General features: G+C 38.4%; 1 protein-coding gene across 2 annotated transcripts in view; it reads right to left on the reverse strand.

Annotated features, from left to right (window-relative positions):
* adam12b (ADAM metallopeptidase domain 12b) overlaps positions 1 to 24,953 on the reverse strand; it is a 110,642-nt gene that overhangs the window by 50,406 nt on the left and 35,283 nt on the right. For both annotated transcript variants that reach the window (XM_056266344.1, XM_056266345.1), the window contains exons 4-10: positions 12,762 to 12,840; positions 9,799 to 9,875; positions 7,245 to 7,431; positions 5,261 to 5,326; positions 4,271 to 4,342; positions 3,828 to 3,997; positions 3,325 to 3,409 (exon numbers count right to left, since the gene is read on the reverse strand). In XM_056266344.1, the coding sequence (XP_056122319.1) occupies positions 3,325 to 3,409; positions 3,828 to 3,997; positions 4,271 to 4,342; positions 5,261 to 5,326; positions 7,245 to 7,431; positions 9,799 to 9,875; positions 12,762 to 12,840 (736 nt within the window). The remainder of the gene's footprint in view (positions 1 to 3,324; positions 3,410 to 3,827; positions 3,998 to 4,270; positions 4,343 to 5,260; positions 5,327 to 7,244; positions 7,432 to 9,798; positions 9,876 to 12,761; positions 12,841 to 24,953) is intronic.

The following is a 24,953-nucleotide window of genomic DNA, read 5'->3' on the forward strand; positions in this document are numbered from 1 at the left end:
CAGTCAGTGTACAGTGTGTCTTTTCCTAAATCAAACCTCTTTTCTTCTTCTTTTTCATGTCCCCTCTGTCTCTCTCATTCTCTTTCTCTCTTTAATGGATATGTTGATTTTATGAAGTAACTTGAAGGAATACTCTTCCAAAAAATGAACATTCTGTCATCATTTACACACCCTCATGCCACAGAACACAAACAGAGAAATTTGGCAGAATGTTCATGCAGCTGTTTTTCATACAAATGAAGTAAAAAAGTAATAAATGAACAGAAAACAGAACTACAGATATAGTCTATTTGTTTTACATGATGGTGCTTTACATACAGCCCCTGGTGACCCTTTCACTTTCAATGTATGGAAAAGGAACAAGATGATCATCTTACCTAACATCTATTTATTTATTTATTTATTTTTTGTGGCAGAAGAACAATGAAGGGTGAGTAATTGAGACAGCATTTTCATCTTTGGGTGAACTGTCCCTTTAAGAACTTAATGGAAATCATTTATCATTCAGCACCAAAATAGTTTGTAACTCAGACCTATGGCTAATGACTTCATCTCTGTGAGGCCCTGCTTAAGAGAGACAGTTTGTTATAGTGGCATGGATGATAGATCTAGACTAATAAAAATGTAAATGTGTGTTATTTAGTCATACAGCAGCAAAGCAGCAATAAATGGCTGCATGGGTAGTATGCATTGACTGACAGGCAGCCTCTGGGAAAGTAGACTAAACTTGCATGACCTTATAGAGCTGAAATGCATATGGATTAATTAGACTCATTTTCACACTTAAGGTACGATGTGCTAAAAGATCATGCGCTACATGAACATAAACAGCCTCTCTGCAGTTGCATTGCACCGTACCTGTCAAAAGTTTGGAAACATTACAATTTTTTATGTTTTTGAAATACGTCTCTTGCTCATCAATGCTGCATTTATTTGATTAAAGAAATACAGTAAAAACAGTAATATTGCAAAATATTATTACAAATTAAAAGAACTGTTTTCTGTTTGAATATATTTTGTAACGTATTTTATTCCTGTGATGAAAAAGCTGTTATTAAAGAATTTAATAAATAGGAATATTTTGTAACATTATAAATGTCTTTACTGTCACTTCAATTTAATGTATCTTTGATGAATAAAGTATTTCTGTCAGGACCACTATCGTCAAATACAATTGACAATTAACATACAGTTTGGATTGGCGGTATGGTTCTATTCTGGGCAAGAACTCCCTGTGCATCCATGCAGCCTAGCATGGGTAAGAGCAGGGAGAGCAGCAATAACCCCTCTTTGGGTAAACAGAACAGAACCAACATGAATGTATTGCAGATATCAATAATTCAAGATTTTAAAGTACAACATAATTCGACTGGGCGAGAGGAGGAGCCGGGGATGGAGGAGGGTAATTAGCTCCTGAGAAACGTGATAGCTGCTGATAATACTGAAGAAGCTTATATATGTATACAGTGATAGGCGTCGTATTCGTATAGGTAGACGTGGATCAGCTGAGAGTCAGCTGATGCGAGCTTGACTAACGTGACAAACTTTTCAACATTGATAATAATAACAAATGTTTCTTGAACATCAAATCAAATTTTTGATAGGTACTGTATAATCTTTCAAAATCCATTAAAGGGATAGTTCACCCAAAAATGAAAATTAGCCCATGATTTACTCACCCTCATGTCATATGACATTCTTCATTCAGATGAATACAATCGGAGTTATATTAAAAAATGGCAGTGAATGGCTGTTTCTGTTTTGAGGTCCATAAAAGTGCATCCATTCATCATAAAAGTGCTCCAAACGGCTCCGGGGGGTGTTCGTTTGTGTAAGAAAAATATTCATATTTAATTAACACGTTGCAAAGTAAAATTTTAGCTTCCGGCCAAACGGCCATATGCAGTCTACTTACACCTAAAGCGCAACTTACGCAACTTGTGACGTCGGCAGTAGTGTAGTGCTAGTCATGGCGTAGCGTAAATATCAGCAGTAACCCCCCGGAGCCGTTTGGAGCACTTTTATGATGGATGGATGCACTTTTATGGACTTCAAAACAGAAACGGCCATTCACTGCCATTATAAAGCTTGGAAGAGCCAGGTCATTTTTGAATATAACTCCGATTGTATTCGTCTGAAAGAAGAATGTCATATACACCTAGGATGACTTGAGGGTGAATAAATCATGGGCTGATTTTCATTTTTGGGTGAACTATCCCTTTAAGGCAGTGATAATGTGTTTAGCATATCATTAGTAGTTTTACTGCAAAACACGGCCTTTCAAGAGAAAACACACCTAAAGAGCAGGAATGGGTTAAAGGAGTGGAGGGTCTTTCCAGGAGATCATGAATAAACAAACAAACATGATAAGAAGATAGAGGGATTTAGTAGTCTTCTTTTGAGTCACTACACCTTTGCTTCCTCTATCTAACAGGCAGTCTAACCTGCCAAGGCAAAAACCATGAAAAAGTGAATGACTTAAGCTGAATTTTTTTTAAAGGAGCGAGGTGGTGAAAACAGTAGTACTGATGATGTACTGATGGTGGGTGCCGGGCAAACAACCAAGATCAGTGTCTATTGATCAGTTGAAAAATTCTGAAATTAAAAACAAACAAAATTTAATATAATCTGGGCTGCGTGCGTGGGATACAACGCAAAGGAATGGTTCACCCTAAAATGAAAGCACATTCTAAGCACATATGACTTTCTTTCTGGAACACACACACACACTTACTGCAAGGAATGGGACTGAGGCTTTAAAGCATTTTTAAGCTTACAGGCCCATTCACACCGAGAACGATAACTATAAAGATAACTATAATGATCACTATTAGTGTCCACACCAGAGGACAATATCGTTCTGTTGATTCTCAGTTATGTCGTCTAGCGCTGTTAATGCTCAAGCTCTTTAAAGCAGGATGGATTCTGATTGGCTGTCAATGTTCTTATAGTTCATCAGCTGCAAAAATCGTTTTGAAATTGATTCCAACTGTATAGTTTCTTTATACCGTTATCATTACAGTTATGGTGTGGTGCTATTCTTTTTTATTTAGAACAATTTATAGAACTAAATCTTTAGCATTATTATAGTTATCGTCTTTGGTTTGAATGGGCCTCTAGTCCCCATGGGAAAAAGTATGTACCAGGTTTTGAACGGCGTGAGGGTGAACGGCATAATAACAGAATTTAATTTTGGGGTGAACACTCCCTTTAAATTTCAATGGTTTTAAATCATGAAAGTTTTTAAAACAGCTGGATGGTTGTGCAGCTCAGTGTGAATGTGCTAATTATGGGACACAGAGTGTGTAATGATTGAGTTCTCACCATGACAATGCCTCCTGACTGCTCAGCGGTACACATACTCATGATGGGAGCCATGCCTATTGTGGTGCCCTGGAAGTACACCCCACTGCCATAAGAGAATGAAAATGAGATTAAATGTATAAGCCAAATAATAAGACTAAGACTAATACATAGGCTATGTTTAGAATAACATTTTACCATGCTATGGCACTTGCTGAATTAAACATGCAGAGATCTTGTAACAAATGTAGCATACTACTGTGTGATAATGCTTTCCTTTTTTAGATAATAGCCTGACTTGGTTATGCATTGCTTCCCCTATAACCTGATTTGGGTATGCAGTTTTTTCAGGATTCTTTGATTTAATAGAATATTTTAAATAGAAATCTATATAAATGTACATTATAAATGTCTTTACTGTCTTTTTTTAACAGTTTAATGCATCCTTGCTGAATAAAAGTATTCATTTCTTTAAAAAAATAATATCATAACTGTTATAACAACACAGTACATATAGTTAATACCTAATAAGTTGGGCGTTATCATGTGGCCGCTGTGGCAGCAGTTTAAGTTTTCTCCAGTCCAAAAACTCATGCAAGGTTGTGAATGGGTCTTGGGTAACTGCACACTTATCGGCATCACTCCACACCTCCAGTCCCACCAGAGCTACACGAATGTTAAGTACTCTGTAAAACTGAGAGAACACATAATATCAAACTCTCTATTCCTTCATGAACTTGGCCCCTTACATCTACTGACAAAGAAATACATAAATCCATCCATATATCTGTTTGGACATCAGTCAACTTATAACCTAAAAATACTCATCTTTCTTTCAAAAGGGGGCTCATTTAAAAGCTCGTCCTTTACTTCAGGAGTCCTACATTCATCTCTGACAATCAGGCCTCTATTTTAGACTTCTAATCAAGGGTTCCTATTCATTTGGGTGAAGAATGGCATTTAATACCTTGTCCACGTAATTGGCGATCTCAGCAAGTCTTTGCTTAACCTTCTCCACATCTTTTCCTTGTTTCTGGAACTGAAGACGGAAAGAAAAGAAAAAGTTGAGATGAGATATATACTGCAATGAGTATAAAATGGCAGTCTAGATGGATTTGTTTAAACAATGCAGGACCTCCTGACTGACAATATCTTCAACTTTCATTTGTAAGGACATAATTAGAAGTGTGTCTAATGGCACACTCTTAAGAGCACTCGAAAGTGACCATTACGGCAGGGTAGAGGCGACACTGAACAATAGCAATCAAAGTTAAAAAAAAGAGTGCAATTTGGAGATGAGTGTGACAGGTCGCCATTTTTGGTCCAGAATTGCTTCCCTATCAGATGTAAAACTAAATAAACTAAATTAATATAAGGGATAAAAAGCCTTTTTATGCAAATAGTTTTGCACGAGAATTGAATTAGCAGGGAGAGAATGAAAACCCCAATCTCTATGTATCTCTCTCTCATACGCACGCACGCACACGCACACACACGCACACACACGCACACACACGCACACCCAAACACACACACACTTTTTAATATACAGACATCTGTGCTGATAACAGTTTCCTTTTCCCACATCCAATGTTCACTTTATACACAACACTTCCTGTTTCCTGTCTGATCATTTGGGAGCATTGCCCTACTTTCTGTCAGGTCCCACCCTCTATATGACCTGCTTTTGGTCTGGCCTACTAAGGTGAAACAAAGAACCGAAACTTTACCGTACCCAAATATTGCACAATACAATTGGGTATGACTGCACATTTCCCTTGATTTTACTTTCTTGATGAATCTAATATTAAAGAACTTAGAGTACACTGTGAAAAACAGTTTGATTGAGAGTGTAAAAACACAAAAGTATTGTAATATCTGACTGACACTACACCAAAAATAACTTTTTAACTTGCACCACAATATCTGTCAAACCTGTGTTTCTTTGTTGTCCTACCTCTCTGTTGTCTGCTACAATAATGAGCTCCACATATTTGGTGGTCTTCTGAACATCCCGTTTATGCTGCCAAACAGAAAAGAGCACATCTTACTGTGTGATCAACCCTTCATTACAAACAAAAGTCACGAGAGGGTCCACCAGAGCGTAGTGACTGGATTCATCCCAGTGACTTTGAATCTGTTCACCAAATAACATTCAGATTTGTTCACTAAATCATCCAATGACCCATTCTGCAGGTTATACCAGTAAGTTTTGTTTGTGTGTGTGTGTGTGTGTGTGTGTGGGGGGGGGGGGGGGGGGGGGGGGGGGTTATAAGCAACTTGTGAATGATTCGCTCAATCATTTCATTAAAAGCCACCTGGAACAGTTCATATTTTTATTCAAATTTGTGCATACAATACAAATAAAAAATGCCCTTTAGCTAGTAACTTTTTTTGTTGAATCCATCTGAAGATTTCAACCAAGGAAATCAGCTGAAAAATGAGAAATCGCGTTCCGGGGTGTGGGTGGGTTGTGGTCAACCTCGCTTAAAGGTGCTCTAAGTGATGTTGGGTGATGTCACTTCTTGTTGACGTTCGAAGTATTGTCAAACAAAACGGAGGCTAGCTCGACCCTCCCTCCTCCTCTTTCTGTCCACTCCCCCTCCCTTCCGTGCTTCCTGAAACAGGCTTTTCCGATGTAAATTCGGGACTTTGCGCGTTCCTTCTCCTTTTCCCTCTTCTTTGCTATTTGTTCATCGGAACGTCGTCTCTTTGGTCGTGTGTCGGCCATATCAAAGAATATAATTCTAACGTTAGTCTTTGATGTTGTCTAGGACATCTCTCCTCTAGCTAACTTCCTTCTTCATGCTTCTCTCTCCTCCACTCCCCACACCCCCCTTCATGTGCAAGCGCACTAACCCCCCAACCCCCACCCCCAAATCATTCTTGTCGGTTATTGGCTGGAATACTGTTTGTTGTGTTTCGTGGTGCAGGTTTGCCCAGTTTGTTTTTGTTGTCGTTTGTAGAGCCTGGGCTGTCTACAGAGACCGCGTTTTTTACAGTGTGTTCAGGGGACAGGCAGCTATAGCGGATAGTGAGGAGATGTTTGCTGTATGTGACAACAACATTTTCAGCCTAAAAAACACGTGACATCGCTTAGAGCACCTTTAATATCGCAACCAATTTTTAAAATTTTTGGATGACTTGAGATTGACTTACTCTTGTCTTGTTCAGTGCCACTTTAAGTCTTCAAAATCAAATGCTATTTTTTTATAGTCAATTGTTGAAAACAATAATCCAGTCACATGCTTCAAGACTTCAGTTAATGGGAAATATCATGTGCCCTTCACTTTCATTAACTTAAAAGATTCAAAAACACTAATTTGTTAATGAAAAAACACCTTGACCATCAAAAAAAGCTGATGTCTGAACCAACAAGTGACACCTCTGAAATGTCCCTTTAACCTTCTTGTAACATTTTTGGTTGTTTATAACTTAGACTAGCAGTTCAGTAGTCACCATGGTGTCAATATCAAGAGTCTTCATCCCCTTTAGATTTTTTTCTTGTCAAATGAAAGAGTTTATAATCTTTAGATGTGTCTGCAAATATCAGCACTTATTATACATGTATATCATCGGTTTGCCAATATGTCGCATGATAACAGCATCTTTTATCTGCTGCTATCCTTCCGAATCAATACAATGACGTCTGAACATCTTATTTAAATAGCTCCCTCTGTTGAGATAAGAACATCTTCAATGTCAAGACTTTTATGTAGGGATCTTCTGTTAACCTTTGATGCCTCGCCGAGCTCTCTAATCTTGTTTTAGCATGCATAGGAAGTAAGGGCAACCACAATCCCCTCATCTGCATTAACAAAGACATCACATGCTGAATGATGCATGTTAATTCATCCTCAAGACAAAAAGTGACACTCTCTAAACAAAACATTGTCATAATATGTGCTACATTGACAGTTGCTGACGGATTGCATTCTTACCCTCCTGCTGAATGATTGTGGCAGTCCTCCAGCGCTTGTATGGCTGACAGTCGATATGTTGTGTCCGTGTCCACAGGTTCCGGAGGGGAAGTGTAGGTGATGTCCTTCATAAATCACATGGGTGTCGTTTACTGGCTCAAAAGCTGGCTCCACCATCAGTGTTTTATTTTCAAGTAAGATAAACCCTCTGTGAATTGAATGAAGATTTGTACAATTTTAAATAGTGTTTACTGATGCAAAACGTACAAAAACTTATTGGCAAGCTAACAGGCAACTTTTTTGTGGTGATCAGATTTACAAAACATACTTCAGAATAAAATGAATTAACTGCAATTTTTCTTCTTATTTTCTAACAAGAATAGCAGTGAGAATTAAGTTTTTTTATCTTATCTAAATTAAGAATGTTCTTATCTTAAGATTGTTCTAAAAGACAAGACTCTTTTAGATTGTTCTAAAGACAACAACTTGAAAAATACTGAAAAGACTGGGTTTGATTTCCAAATAACTGAGTGGATTATTTTGTTTTTGTACACACAGGAGAAGTTCTCACGAAAAAATCTCGACTAAATTCACAACAAATGCGTACACATAAATCATTTTGTTGTAATGTTAATGAATTTGGAGTATTCTAAAAGAGCAACCGTGTGCCCAAGGTTAGTCATTTGCATAAAACACACCCAAACAATCTCCATTTAAGGGCTTTCAGCACAACCTTTCATCGCTCTTAGCAAACAGGATTACCTGCAGCAAGATCCTTGAGCAATGGCAAGTGTGTCATTCTTAAAACCAGTGAACAATAAACACCAGACTCCAGACCTTTACTGTGTTTAACATTGAGTTGATCAGCGAGTCTTCAGCGAGAAAAAATGAGAAAATCTCAACCATCTGATCCATCTTAAGGGATCAATATCATGAGCAATGAGATCATTTGACATGGGTCAGTAAGCAACCACCTAGCAATAACCTTATAACTAGAACACCATAGAAACAGCATGTAGTAGCAATCTCCTAACCAACCATAGCATTGCATTGTGTCGTTCGACAAGCAGAACAAAAATGAGGTCAGCATTTTCTTGAGGTCAGGAAACTTTATTCTCTAAGTCCCGTATGTAAGTGTAAAACAAAAAAGATGATGTAAAAGTGAGAAATAATGAAGTCCATTTAGTGCTGCAGTGACATGGCTAAATAATATGAACTCTGATTGAGATCAGATAATCTAATTCTAATCTAATTATATTTTTTATCAATTATAATATCATTGTAAAATTAAAAGCAGATGACCCTCCACCATCTAATAAGCTCTACAGTCAATAAATTTGATTCTATGAACCAATTGTTTGTCTGTGTTTTATTGGGAAATGGGTGGATATGGATTTTTCTGCAGAATGACACTGGCTTGTCTCAAATCTAATTTCTCCACCCCGTTCTGTGACCAATAACTCGCTACTCATTCGAAAGCGTAATGCCTGGTTTTCAAATGTGTTCATTTACATTTGTGACAAAACTGATATCCTTAATAATATGGCCATGGGTGTAAAAAATAAATTTCGAAAGATATCATTGACAGATAATTGAATATGAAGGGAGTGTATATATAAGAGCCACAGTGCCGCAGAATTAGGTTGCGAGATGAGGAGTGAGTTTTCACTTTGCAATATAATAACGAGATATGACAGATGAAAATCTGGAGCCATACTGATGGTTCAAAATGGTGCTTTCAGAAGGAATGATAATTTAAATGATATCTGATGATACCCTCCTTGCAATTTATAACCATGCAAAATATATGAAACCCGAAAGTACTGAACAGAGACAATTCAACAGGATTGCAATTTGATCTACAGTATTGCATATTTCAACATTTTCAGATGTAAAATTTCCATCTCACTCCTCCACACCAGTGAGGATAAAAAGCCACAATCACATTTATCTCGGCCTTGATTCGTAGCAACCATCTGTGTTCAGATATGGCCTTGATATCTGCCTACCTGAAGGTCTCCAGGCTTGTGATCATGAAGATAAAGTAAAGACTTTCGGAAGAAGTGTTTAGTAATTAGATGCAGAAGACCTTGGGAACTTGGGTTTGTTTCAATCAAAGCACTGGGTTCATCTTTAGCTACCTTTTCTGTTGTAAAAGCCGTGCTTCTCAGAAATGTACTGTAGCCAAATGCTCCTTCTAATTACATTTAACGGCATAGCTGAAGTTTTTGATGACATATTAAATGCTTTCAGTCCCTTTGTGTGCTTATCTTCAGGACAATGAAGCATGGGATGATACTAAAGCTTTTATTGATGTTTAATCTCACGGTTTTATAGTCTCTAAATGAACCTTTACATAGGAAGAGTTGTGAAGTCCACTGGAAACAATATCAAGGCAATCAATGTTTGACAACTAAAGGTTCATAATAGCTTTCCACATTGACGCACACATGCTTTAAACTACTTGTTTAAGGAGTTCTAACGACTTTGAAAATTAGAACTCAATATGGTTGAAATTACTGCCTATTGTACATAATGGGATACAGGGATAATACGGTGGTGATACTCTGCTTACCTGATACCAGAGCATGTGCTAAGGCTGACATCAGAGTGGGCGTATCCTTGGACTTCACCATGGTAATAGCAATTAATCTGCATAAAGAAAAGGAAAAATCTTTTAAAAATATAGTTTAAAACACATCTGCCAAGTTCTTACTCTTTGTATCCATGATGGTTTCATATGGTTTTGGTAAACCTTTTATTCATTTTATGAAAATGTTGTAATTTAATGGCTAAAATATCATGTGGTTCAACTCAAGTAAAAAAAAAAAAGAAAAGAAATACTTTTTACTTTTTTATATCACACTACATTGCATTTTACAATGAAATAACCTTGTCTTGAACTAACCTTGTTAGACTTATTAACCTTGACACACAGTCATGAGGGTCTGCAGGAGTCCTCTCTATGATGTAATTTCCTGTTTTATGGTCTTTCTGCATGTTATTCTTGGCTTTTTCATCATTATGATATAGGACAGCTGTATAACCCTAGGATTGTTTTTATTTTATGCTCCAAAAGACTAAATTTTAAATCAGAAATTATATTCAACATAGAAGTCACTCTATGTATGAATTGCATTTTCTATGTATTTCTGAATAAATTAATCCATATAATAAATAAATCCCGAACACATTGTCACTGACCCAACAGCCAGCTGTGTAACTCGAAAACGTGAATTTTGGCTTACAGCTCAAGTTAAAATGGGGTTATTTCCAAAACCAATTAGCCATAAAATAGGATCATTGGCTTACTGGAACTGAGATCCCATTCAGGTGCAAGATAATGTTGGTCCATATCGCCACGTAGCAAAAGTCATATTTAAGCAGCTGTCTGCTGATGAAAATCACACATTGCGGTGCCAGTAAGAGCAGCGTCTGCTCTGGTCTATTTTACAAGGAAACTATTCTCCCCTGTTATGGCTGGCACAAGCCCCCAAAGACCTTTCATGTGGAAATACCAATTGGTATCCACAGGCTGGACCGGCTAACTGCCATCACTCACACAAATGTTCACACATACTCACGCACACACACAAAACCGTTTAAAAACACACCACTCTGTCAAAAGCAATCAACGCTTGATGGCACAAATCCTTCACATCAAAACATTCTTGTGGCTACCATTTCCACATCTTTAAGCTTTACCAGACCAAGAATAGCAGAGAACGTACCAGAAAGAGCCATAGATGGAGGATATCTAAACAGCTAGAGCTAAAAATGACGACTCACTAGCTAATGGCCCTTTTAAATAATACACTAGGCCAGCAAAGTGAAGTCTGAGACTTATATTAGTAAAAGAAGGTCATTTTTCTTTCATAATGTCCTGATTTTAAGGATCACCAGAGAAAATACTAAACTGCTTTTTCTAGGTATCTGCCTTGGATGACAGATCACACAAGTATATGCAGAGAAATTAACTTTTTAGACTGTTTTAGTGGAAATTTTCATACTTCAATATAATACTTGAACAGTTCTTAGAAATTCAACCTAAATCGTTTTATAATCTAACTGTCACTTTTTGATTCAAAGCATAGATTCTGAATAAAGTCTCTCTTTGTTATTCATTTTCCCCACGATCCTTGGGTTCTGTTTATTTGGATACGATTTTCCATTTAAAAAATAAGATTGTCAATCAAGAATCTTATTGCCACTCGGACCAAAGCCTTGTCAAATGGTTTTGACCTATTTCTGATGAGCTAATCTTTTAGAAAAGCTTGATATTTTTTTTGTCCTCCTCAGCTTTGAAGACAAAAGATTGTTCATGGTTATTTGGACAGGCTTACACGATTATAAATAAGAGCTAAATATGCCCAGCAGGAATAATATTGTCAAGCCTACACATGTGTTATTGGGAAGAGGGGGGTGGTAACATGTTGTCAAAGCTGTCAGTTGCGGTTCTTAGCACTAGTCTAATTATAAAAGTACAAAAGACCCAGTAGACAATTTAAATCAGGTCTGACAATAATGTCAACATGCTATCCTTGTGTCAACATCACATCACATCACATCACAGCAAGATTAATCAGCTTTCTGTCAAGATGGTCACTGGTGGACCAGCCAGTGCAGTTTAACTTCTGAAGATTTTTAAGCATTACATTTTACAAAAACATAGGAATGGTTCAGCCAAAATTAAATTTCATATTATTTTTCATCCTCATATCTTTCCTAAACTTTCTTTCTTCCTTGGAACACAAAATTAGTTTTATAGTTGAATGTCCAAGCTGCTCTTTTCCATTCAATGAAAGTTAATGGTGACCACGGCTATCAAGGTTTTCTGTAAAAATGACTTTTTCAGTCTCTTCCTTTTTGTTCCAGTTTCAGTCTGTTCCTCACATAAAGCAATTGGTCACACTATAGATTAGAGTCAAATTCTCACTATTAACTGACTATTTTAACTACGACTTTTGCCTCAATAAACTCCTAATTACTGCTTATTAATAGTTAGTAAGGTAGTTGTTAGGTTTAGGTTTTGGGTAGGAATTGGGTAGCATTAGGAATGTAGATTAAGGTCATGCAGAATAATATGTGCTTTATAAGTAATAATAAACAGAAAATATCCTAGTAATATGCATGCTAATAAGCAATAGTGAGAATTGGACCCTAAACTAAAGTGTTACCAATATTGTATGACTTCCGAAGACCACTTTTGTGATACTTGTTCAATACTTTATTGTCTGTGATAACCTTGACAGTCTTTAGTCCCCATCCTCTTTGAGTGTATAGAAAAGAGCAGTTTGGACTTTTGACCAAACGTCTCACTTTATTTTGCTCTGCAGAAGAAAGAAAGTCATAGAAGTCAGAAAGGGTGAATAAAAGATGACAGAAGTTACATTTTTGTGTGAAGTAACCCAGTAAAAGTAGATGCAAATTTATTACAGTTGATCTGATTGATTGGGCCAACAAGTAAAAGCCAGTCCAATATCTTCCTGGGATGTGTGTGTGCCGAATGATAAATGTGAGTGAGACTGTTTGACGTACCGTAGAGTTGTGAGTGCTCTTAACAGTTTGTCCATCTTCTCTGTAATATGTCTCAGTATAATGACTGGCGAACAGGCCGCTAGAAGAGAACACACACACAAAATCTATTCAGAATTGCATCAGGCTCTCCTTCTCCCCTAAAGTCACTATTTTTAAAGGAGAATATTTATACCAAGTTTAATAGTAAATGAAAAATGAAATTCTCAAACATGATATCAAAAAGCCATTTTAGACTCTTTTTAAGCACTGTTACATTTCACTACAGCATGCTAACCAAATTCATCTTGTTTAATGCCCCGAATTTGCAGAGCAGATTATGGAAGTATGTCAGACAGTAAGTGGAGAGTAAACTTGCTATTGGAGATGCACATAAACAGGAAATGTGGGGCACCGGATGTGTTGTAACTACTGGAAATGATCAACGGACCCGCCAGATCAAATAATGACCCATCTAAACATATGGACATGAATACAATGGGATCCAAAAGTCTGAAAATACTTGCAAAAATGCTATAATTTGCCTTTTTCAAACATTTTTATGGAAAACGTGAAGAAAGCACATCTAAATCTGTACAAAAAGTGCACATGAGCAAAATCAAAAAATGTTTTTACTGTCACAGCAATTTCATTCTTATTTGATAAATGACTTAGATATTTCTTCAATTCACACAACATTTTATTTTTTTTAAATCCTAAATCTGTCTGGTTTAAATATTATTTTGAATCCCAGATTTATGAACCCCATTGTACATAAAACCACCTTTACATTTGAAAGGCTGTCCTGGTTGAGTATGTGTGTATACTGTTTGTACTGTTGAATAAAGTAGCTTATGGGAACGCAGGGGGAAAGGATGAGTTGTGTTGCAAGTATTGAGTGTGCGTGTGTGTGTGTGTGTGTGTGTGTGTGTGTGTGTGTGTGTGTGTGTGTGTGTGTGTTTGGTATGTGGCATGTCAAACTCAGCTAAGACATAGCTGAAAGAGATGAGAGTGATATGTGACATGATGAAATCCAAATGTAATCACCTCAACAACATAAGCAGAAGCTCTTAAAGGGCCTGTGTGTGTGTGTTCCATATTCTGAAATCCTTATTCTGAGTGTTTTGTTGTAATCTAAATACAAGCGAAATTTAAATAAGCTACCCTACTTTAAATTATATACAAAAAGGGACCAGCAGCAGTGCTAAAAATAAAAAATGAGGAATTTTAGAGAATTATTCTCTACAGCCCAATATATTTTAAGGCCAATTTAAGTGTTTTCAGCATTTTGTACTTTTTAAAAATAAAGTAAATAATAATTCAGCTGACTAAAACCTAATACACACACACACACACACACACACACACACACACACACACACACACACACACACACACACACACACACACACACACACACACACACACACACACACACACACACACACACACACACACACACACACACACACACACACCTTGACAGAGCTCACACTCCTCATATTTCTCCTTTGGGGTTATGTATGCCATAATTATACCCTTGTATACATACACATTCATCAAATGAACATCAGGATATGAAAACAGATCCAGTGTTTGTATTCTCCGTGCAAAACTTGATTTTGAATTCTCCTCATGAACCTGCCTGGTTTAGACCTTGGGCTAACGTATTAGTAAAACACACCAGCTCAGCTCCCTCAAGTACTGCCTCCATGGTTGTTGTGAGACCCATTTTTGGTTTAATGTCATTAGGCCATCCTTCAGTAATGACAGCACTTCAGTCCAATTCCCATTCTCCTCAATTTGATCCACATGCCAGTGGAGGAACAGTTTGTTGTTTTGGAAGGAACTTCAAAGCCTCTAGTCAAAAAGCTTTGATGTTCTCAGGGATGAACTGGTGTGACAGCCATCCGAATCCGAATCACAAAAGTGGCATGACTCCCTCAGTGCCACAGAGCGATGAGCAAGGGAATGTGGGAGTTCGTCCACAGGGAAGTGGGAATCATAAAAGGATCGCTGAACGTGGTGTAATATGCCAATTAGAGTGGTTACAAAAGAAAAAGTCCACTATGGACTCAAGTACGAAAACGCCCACCAAAAACTCAAAAATGTGCATGAAATGAGACGTACATGTAGAACTCCACATAGAAGCTAATTTACGCCTCAAGAGTACAAGAGTAAAAGGTAATTGTGAGTTGACGTTTAAAAAAGGGCAGCACTCCACTTTAAAACGCATCTCATTTATTTAATTAAATCACAATCACATCACAATCAAGGTTTAATTCATATTAATCAAGCAGCTCTAGTTTAAAATAAGAAATAAGCCTTCAATTGACTTTTGATTCTGTATTCTTTTCTATCACTAGGGTTTCCTTTTTGAATAACATTTTTATATTTTTGCAATTTTTGCATAAAACAATTACAAGAAACAAAGTTGCAATTGCGGTAAATAAAGTTGTTTAGAGACATATAGTCACACTACAAGATATAAAGTCGCAATTGTGAGATACGAAGTTGCAATTATGAAAATCAAAGTTGCAATTGTGAATAAAATGGCTTTGTGAGATATAGTCACATTGTGAGATATAAAGTCAAACTGCAAGACATAAAGTTGCAATTGTGAGATATGAAGTAGCAATTCCAAAAAACAAAGTTGCAATTGCAATAAAGTCGCTTTGTTTTTTACATAAAGTAACACTGGAAATTATAACGTCAATTACCTTTTTTATTATTACTCTGTTGCATAAATAGTCTTCTATAATAAACTTCATGCGCCACACTTCTGTTTAAGTTGTAATGTATTCCGAGTGTGGTGAGTTAATAAGGAATTTATACTGGATAGTCTCCTGCCATTAACTTTTACTGTTACTATTTTAATATTTGATGTTGTGAACCATTTTGATGTCTTAAAGTAGGTAATGCCTGTCGTCCCATTAACTCTGACTACACAGCTTCCTCAGTAAGCAAAGGCACAGTGACCCACAAAATGGTCTTTGATAGAGGGCAATATGAACTTTCTCACAGAAAGCATCGTAAGCACTTCAGTACTTATAAAGACATTCACTAACAAACCTGCAGAGAAGTGCAACTTCTAAAAAGGCCAGAAAGCAGTGCTATGTGTGTGCGTGTTTGTGAAGTACATCTTGATTCGGTGTCTTGAGATATGAAACACTGAGCTCCTCTAATCCTCTACTCAATCTCCTTGAAATCCCGGAACAGATCATACAGAGGATGGGTGAAGAGGTGAAACACACTCAGAGGAATCGAGCAGTGTCTAAAAAAGACTTACTTGCTCCACTAAGTTAAATGATTTTGTAGCCTAAAGTTTATAGGCCTATACCATTCAAAAGTTTGAGGCCAGCAAGAGTTTTTTTTTAAAAGAAATTAATATTATTCAGCAAGGGTGCATTCAAAATTATATTTTAAATAAATGCTGAACTTTCTATACATCAAATAAATCCTTTTTTTATCACACAAAAACATTAAGCACCACAACTGTTTTCAACATTGATAATAAGAACATCAAATCAGCATGATTTCAGTTATAATTTCTAAATTATAACATTTCACAATATTACTGTTTTACTGTATTTTTGATCAAATAAACCGCCTTGGTGAGCATAAAAGCCTTCTTTCAAAAACATATATATATATAAAAAAAAATCTTACATACCCCAAAACTTTTCAAATGGTAGTATACAGTGTATAAATATATATATATATATATATATATATATATATATATATATCACATTCTGCCACAGATTTATAATGGGTACAATTACTGTACTGACCAGCTCTTGCATACACAGCTTGTGTATTTATTTCCTCAGAGTTTAGATACATCAAAAACTCATTATAAGACCACCTCAGGTGGATTTATTTTAGAAGCTAATTTATTCCGAGGAACGTAAATAAATGAAGAAATGTGTAATATAAAATGCCTCCATGTATAATTAGTCTTTACATACAATGGTGCCCATTATGAGAGAAATCAATTGCCATCGATCCCTGAAATTTCACAACCTGCTGACTTCCATTATAGAGATGATAATTTAATTACAGGGTTGTCCGCAGACTCATGTTAAAAGTAATATATTGATGACAACTGATAAATTCATTAGATGCTGTAGAGGAAAAAAAAAAAGATAAATCACTCTTTCTTTTCTCACCCGGTTACAGTGACCTGTGACAGAGAAAAGTCTTTTTTGTGACAGCAGAACAATGACAAAAGATGACAAAATGATGGATGTAAAATAAGGGTCCTGAAGCAAAAACAGTTGAGAAACAGGTCTTTACCAATTTATTAGCTTTAACACATAATGGTTCTGTCATATTTTTCCATAATCTGATTAATGTAAATACCACAATACAGAGATGATACCGAATGGTAATGGCAGGGGTTTCATGTATAGTGAAAACCAAGGATGATGCGTGACAAAATGAATGATTATAATACTTTTTAATAAACAGGACCCAGAAAGCACTACACACAGGAATGTAACATTAACACGAGACAATGAACTGAGGAAGACTGAAGCCTTAAATACACAGAGGATGGTGGTTAACAGAACTGGGAACAGGTGTGGACTAATTAGAAACCATGAAAACAAATGAATGTCTAGAACTCAGACAAATGGTGACAATGAGACTATAAACAAAACAAGACAGTGAAACAGAACATGTAATACTATGAGACTTTTTAAAGAATATCATGATATTATCAGGGAATATCCCAATGGTACTGTTACACTTTATTTTAATGTGTCCCCATTCCAGTGTAATTATACATTTAATAAGTACTGAGTAATAGTAATTAACTACATGTAATTAAGTAATTAACATGTACTTACTATAGGGTTAGGATTAGGGTTTGGTTTAGGATTAGTTGCATGTAATTATGCCTAATTTATAGCTATACATGTAACGTGTAACAAAGACACATTAAAATAAAGTGTTACCAAATTCAATGGCACATATTCAAAAAGACATAGAAATTGTCCACAAATCACAAAATTGTTGGTACTTTTTTATTAGTGAAAAAAACTAATAAAGTTCGACTTCGTACTTTTTAACCCATCTATTCTATTAGGCTGTTAATTGACTCCATATCAGACTAATATGGTTTTAACAGTCAGGGGAAAAGCTGGAGGAGAGAGAAAGTGCAAGAGGTCTTGAACATCATTTGGCCCTTCTAATTAGATAGTTCATTGCTCTGCTGGAAATTAAAAGTGCCCATTACGGCACTTTCTGACACTAAAAGGATCTAAAATGGACACATAAGTGACAACTGAAACAGAGACTGAAACAGTGTGGATGGAGACATTTTTTTAAAAGCACTATTTTTGACTTGATGTGCCATCTTAAAAACATGACGTATGTGGTGTAAGATGCTGAAAAAGAAGTGAGACCTGGTTCTCTTTTGCTTTTCTGTCTGTCTTGCCATTTTGAGGTGAGAATCTTGTTTATTTTCTCTCTCTCTCTCTCTCTCTCTCTCTCTCTCTCTCTCTCTCTCTCTCTCTCTCTCTCTCTCTCTCTCTCTCTCTCTCTCTCTCTCTCTCTCTCTCTCTCTCTCTCTCTCTCTCTCTCTCTCTCTCTCTCTGGTTTGAAGCGTGTTATCAAAGCAGACCCCAACATTGAAAAAACTAAACCATCTCTCTCACACACACACACGCACACACACACACGAGAATATGGCTGGTCTGAAGGCCTAATTCTATTTCCATACATTGCTGTGTCTCCAATTGATTTAGCTTTCCACACAGATTCACAACACAAGATTCACGTAACGGGATGAGATGGGGGGAAGGTTGAGGATGAAGGACAAGATGAAATTCTCCAGGCTAAAGAAATATTTCTCTATATTATCACTGTATGGATGCAGTAAGAAATGTCTGCAAGAGTCGAGGCTCTACATCCAACACCAGCTTTTACTTAACACAAACAAACACAGATGTAATAGAAGGACATAATGTATAGGGACTTTTTAAAGTTATCGCATTAATGCATGCAAGTAATTAAACCCTTGTTTATATTTTTAAATATGTTTAACGTTGTTTTTAAACAGCATTAACACATTTATTCAATTTGACATTATAACAGTTAGTAGATGATGGAGAAAGACTCTTTTTATGAGTAGTTTATTTATAAATCAAAGCTAGACGGGGCATTTAACAAAAGTAAAGTGATTTGTCATTAAGGTGTTATGTTCAATATCTAAAATAAGCCCAGGGCACCATCATCATCATCCTTATCAAACATCCAAACATCAAGCAACTTGCACTGACATATTTATAAATATACCAGTGCCATTGTTTTGTCTCAAGATGCATATTAGTAATGTTTTTTTCTAAGGCACATTTAAAAAAGCTAGGCTACCTAAATGTCCTAATTGAACTAAGACCTAATCCTAGCTAAATCTAAGCCCTGTCTGTGAAACCAGGCCTTCGTCTTTAAACAATCAAATCCTGTTGCTTTTTTTCACTTTAAAACACAGCAAAAATACTAATTAAGAACTTGTTTGCTTTGTATTTTCTCTTTCTTTCTCACTCCTTTAGAGAACTTCCTTTTGTGGTTTCTGTCATGTGTGTCATGTCTGTCAGAACTCTTCCCTGTAGCTCATACAGTAGAGAGTTGGCGCTTGCAACGCAAGCATGGGTTCGATTCCCAGGGAAAGCAAGAACTGAAAGCTTTAGCGTAAGTTCTGCCAGGAAGACTCAATCGTTACGTCACTTATTGTCTTCACATCTAACCAATCATGTTCTAATACTTACAGTATAAAAGATCGGTACTTACACATGTCTGAGTTTGCACCTCCATCCTCCCCGACGCCACCAGGATGGTCCCTTTCCCTATATCCTCCCCTATATCCTCCCCATCCTCCCCTCCATCCTCCCCGACGCCACCAGGATGGTCCCTTCCCCTCCATCCTCCCCGACGCCACCAGGATGGTCCCTTCCCCTCCATCCTCCCCGACACCACCAGGATGGTCCCTTCCCCTCCATCCTCCCCGACGCCACCAGGATGGTCCCTTCCCCTCCATCCTCCCCGACGCCACCAGGATGGTCCCTTCCCCTCCATCCTCCCCGACGCCACCAGGATGGTCCCTTCCCCTATATCCTCTCCGACGCCACCAGGATGGTCCCTTCCCCTCCATCCTCCCCGACGCCACCAGGATGGTCCCTTCCCCTCCATCCTCCCCGACGCCACCAGGATGGTCCCTTCCCCTCCATCCTCCCCGACACCACCAGGATGGTCCCTTACCCTCCATCCTCCCCGACACCACCAGGATGGTCCCTTCCCCTCCATCCTCCCCGACGCCACCAGGATGGTCCCTTCCCCTCCATCCTCCCCGACACCACCAGGATGGTCCCTTACCCTCCATCCTCCCCGACACCACCAGGATGGTCCCTTCGCCTCCATCCTCCCCGACACCACCAGGATGGTCCCTTACCCTCCATCCTCCCCGACACCACCAGGATGGTCCCTTCGCCTCCATCCTCCCCGACACCACCAGGATGGTCCCTTCCCCTCCATCCTCCCCGACACCACCAGGATGGTCCCTTCCCCTCCATCCTCCCCGACGCCACCAGGATGGTCCCTTCCCCTCCATCCTCCCCGACGCCACCAGGATGGTCCCTTCCCCTCCATCCTCCCCGACGCCACCAGGATGGTCCCTTCCCCTATATCCTCCCCGACGCCACCAGGATGGTCCCTTCCCCTCAATCCTCCCCGACACCACCAGGATGGTCCCTTCCCCTCCATCCTCCCCGACGCCACCAGGATGGTCCCTTCCCCTATATCCTCCCCGACGCCACCAGGATGGTCCCTTCCCCTCCATCCTCCCCGACGCCACCAGGATGGTCCCTTACCCTCCATCCTCCCCGACACCACCAGGATGGTCCCTTCGCCTCCATCCTCCCCGACGCCACCAGGATGGTCCCTTCGCCTCCATCCTCCCCGACACCACCAGGATGGTCCCTTCGCCTCCATCCTCCCCGACGCCACCAGGATGGTCCCTTCCCCTATATCCTCCCCGACGCCACCAGGATGGTCCCTTCCCCTCCATCCTCCCCGACGCCACCAGGATGGTCCCTTACCCTCCATCCTCCCCGACACCACCAGGATGGTCCCTTCGCCTCCATCCTCCCCGACACCACCAGGATGGTCCCTTCGCCTCCATCCTCCCCGACACCACCAGGATGGTCCCTTCCCCTCCATCCTCCCCGACGCCACCAGGATGGTCCCTTCCCCTATATCCTCCCCGACGCCACCAGGATGGTCCCTTCCCCTCCATCCTCCCCGACGCCACCAGGATGGTCCCTTCCCCTATATCCTCCCTGACGCCACCAGGATGGTCCCTTCCCCTCCAGGTAGATTGTAGATTCCGCTACCCTCGGATTGCGCGCTACGGACGGGGCCTATACGCCAAAGAACTTTATAAATATTTGCTTGCTGGGCTGTTAATAAATATATGCTTTTGTTACATCATTTATATCTTTTTGGTAGAACTGATAAGAATGTAAATGTGTACCTTGAAATGCAATGTAAGTCGCTTTGGATAAAAGCATCTGCCAAATGCATAAATGTAAATGTAAACTCTGTGTCTGTATGTGGAAAGATCTCAGGAAAGGCCCGCTCCATTGGTCTGTTTTCAGGTTGGTGATTTCAGCCTGACTGTTAAAACCATATTAGTCCGATATGGAGTCAATTAACGGCCTAATAGAATAGATGAGTTAAAGAGTATGAAGTCTGGGCTTCACTAAAAAGAAAAGTGCCAACAATGTTGTGATTTTTGGACAATTTCCATGTCTTTTTGAATATTTGCCACTGAATTTTATAACACTATTTTATTGTGTCTTTGTTACACGTTACAGTAATAAGTATATTAATTTAGGCATGATTAGGCATAAAGCATTTCTTATGTACGTTGTTTTCTCAGCTTTTTGGTGATTTTTATTTTTTTATTTTTATAAAACTTACCAACATTCAAGTGTTGATAAAAAAATAATTCATGGAGCTAAAATAAAAGTTTTTTTCTTTTTTTTTCTTTACAGAGGCACTGTTCTTTCTTTTGATATATTATAGATATTCATACAACAAAATATGCTGGGGGTCATGCAATTTTTGTGAAAATCATCAAAAATGCTGGCGGTGGCAGGCAACTTTTCTTTAAAAACGTTGGTGGGGAAAGAGTTAATATCATACAGTAAGGCAATATCACACAAACAAGTGTGATACGCACATTCAACAAACAAGATACGATTTTATCCTCAAAAACTAACATTTAAGACACAGTATTTCTAATTACTTCAACTGAAATATTTCCAAACAAAGCCAGATGAAAAAAACGCAACAAAGCGACACACACTAGACTGGTGTTTCGTTGCTGAATGAACAAATCTGTTAAGTGAATGACTCATTGATTCATTTGTTGAATCAGTGTTTTGAACAAATCTGTTTAGTTGATTCAATGACTCACTTTTTTCGTTATTGAATGAATCAGTGTTCTGAATTAATTGCGTTGATTGAATAAATGAATGACCCAGTAACTTGCCGCCACCTACTATGTAAAACATCAATATCAACAATAGACCCTTTTAATCCCATTCTCAGACCACTTTACTTTTATCCCCACTTTACCCCCCACCCCACCTCCTCCTCCCTCAATCTTTCTTTCATTCATTATATTTCCACAATATCCTCCGCTGCCTATCCTGGTCCGTGTCTAATCTGAGCTCTGAGGACCACATAACAGCAACAGTTCTGCACTGTCGGACTACCCCATCCATTACAGACACAGCACAGCGAGTCTGGAAGTTTATACTTAACGTTTCTTGTTGTGTTACTGTCGTAGAGGCAGCCAAAGCAGATCACTGAACTGTAGAGATGTTGAGTGATCCTAGTAAGGAAATCTGTGACTCACTGGAGGATAAATAACAAATGACAGCCTAGAAACTTTGTTCTCAGCAGGAGGGGTGAAACTGTGGCTTTCATGATCATTAAGAACTTCTTCAAACCAAACGATCTCCTACTTCACTAGTTGGGAAGAAAAGGGCATTCACACTTGAATACAATTTAGCAGATTTCGGCTCTTGGCTCTAGTAAATATGTGCTATTTCGCTGTGCCGGTTTCCACGCCATTACCCGCTTTCTCTGTCTATTTTTTCTCTCTCTAGGTCTCCCTAAAGATTCACTGATGCTTCTGTACTAGTTTAATAGTCTCCTCTTTGGCTCATTACACAGATCTGACCAACCTCCTGGCATCTTCTGTTCTATCTTATTTATGATGGTACATCTGATCTGTGTACGATTAGTCAGACTGAAAGAGTGCATCTGCGGTCAAAGGATGACATTCTATTGCTTTTTTGTCACAGTGTAAAAGAATCAAGTTCTTCGCTAGCAGTAAAAGAGCGGTGTGTGTAATGATTGTGAGGCTTTAAAACATCTGTGAATAATGCAGTAGAAGTGTGTTTTCACTGCAGAACATTCTTCATTAACTTATCCAGATGCCTAGCAAGAAAAACAGCTAGCAAAGCTTTTGTTTGGTCAGCTTGTTGTTAGCTAGTGTCGAGCAAAAGTAACAAAGACAGATGATAGAGGCAAAACATGAAAAATGAGAATGGATACTTCAGGAGAAAACTAGAAAAAGGCTCTGTTTATTCCCGGCACCCAGCTAACAGGGAACATTCTCAGAACTTTGTAGCGTTCTGACAAGGTTTTGAATGTTCAGATATTTTAACTCTTTCCCCGCCACTGTTTTTTTTTTTTAAGTAGCCAACGCCTACATTTTTGTTCACAAAACGTCTAAATATTTTGTATATGAATATCTGAACATGCAATATATCAAAAGAAAGAACAGAACCTCTACTTTAATTTAATTCATTGTTTTTATAAACACTTAAAAAAGTTTTCTTTTTCAAAAAAAAGTATCAACTTCAACATTTTGAACAAAAAGCTGAGAAAAATTCATTTAAAAAACTGCAATGACTACAATGTGCATAAGAAATGCTTCTATTGCTTGATTCTGCTCCTTTTTTTGCCTGTATTTTGATCCGGAGACGCTCTACACTTTCAGAAGTTGCGTAAAATTGTCCCCTACCGTTTAATAGTGAAAATACGGAAAGCCAGAATATTATGCCGGGTAAGTGTTGTCTCATAAATGATGGAAAAATTACGTCAGTGAGACATAGTGAGGAAAGAGTTAATGGGAACGTTATCAAAATGTTCTAAGAACAAATTTTGTGTTAGCTGTGCAGAAATATCCATCTCGAAAGATCTGATCGGAAAGTGTACAGCACTAAGTGTAAACATGGTCCAAAACGTTTTGTGATCAGATCAGTCTACACTCAAAAACTTGTTGTGTACTTTGTAGCGTAATTAATGTACATTTTGAGGCAACATGCTACAACAAACCTCACTCAAAAAGTACTGTAGCTCCCAGCAGGACCTATCAGCTTCCTGTGAATAACTTCCCTTTGGATAATACTCAGATCATTGTTTGTCAGCTCTCTCTCTTTCTGAAAATCCCCTTTGTTTTTCACTGGAGCGTTTCCTCTATTTTTGCTGTTACCGCAACCGGTCGATAAAAAAGAATCACTTCCTGGTTTGACTGTTGACCTTCAGTGATGAGATCATGGAGCGGTCAGCTGCTAAAGACTCCTGGGAAAACAAAGTGAGGCTGGATGGCTGTGAAACTGAGACCTTTAAAGCTTCAGTGCTCAGTGAGGAGAGAAACTCAAGCTAGGTTTTCAATAAGAATGAACTATGCTCACAATCTATCATTTGATGCTCTAAATCAGCACTGAATATGCTAAATCATGTTTTTAAATGCTAAAAATGCCTCACTATAAAAATATCTTATATTTTTCTTTCCATATATAGCTAGGGTATAAGTATTTTTCTACAAACCAAGACACTAAAGACTGGAGTAATGATGCTGATAAGTGTCAAGGTTGGTTTTGGGTTTTGTTTCATGTTTCAGATCTTTCCTTTTGTAGTTTGGTTCCTGGTTCTTGTTATGTGACCTCCTTGCCCTCATGTGATCATGGCTGCATCTGAAAACTTAGGCAGCTGACTTGTTGCCTCGCTGCCCTATCTGGCAATGACTTTGCAGGCAGCGTCTGCACACGAAGGTACCTCACGAAACTGATTTCGGACTTCTTAGGCAGCGTTATGGTTTAATGATCTACTACAGCAAAATAGAGCAAGCATTAG

Source organism: Rhinichthys klamathensis, unplaced genomic scaffold, assembly GCF_029890125.1.
Source record: "Rhinichthys klamathensis goyatoka isolate OS25496 unplaced genomic scaffold, OSU_Roscu_1.1 h1tg000247l_1, whole genome shotgun sequence".
Classification (NCBI taxonomy): Eukaryota; Metazoa; Chordata; class Actinopteri; order Cypriniformes; family Leuciscidae; genus Rhinichthys; species Rhinichthys klamathensis.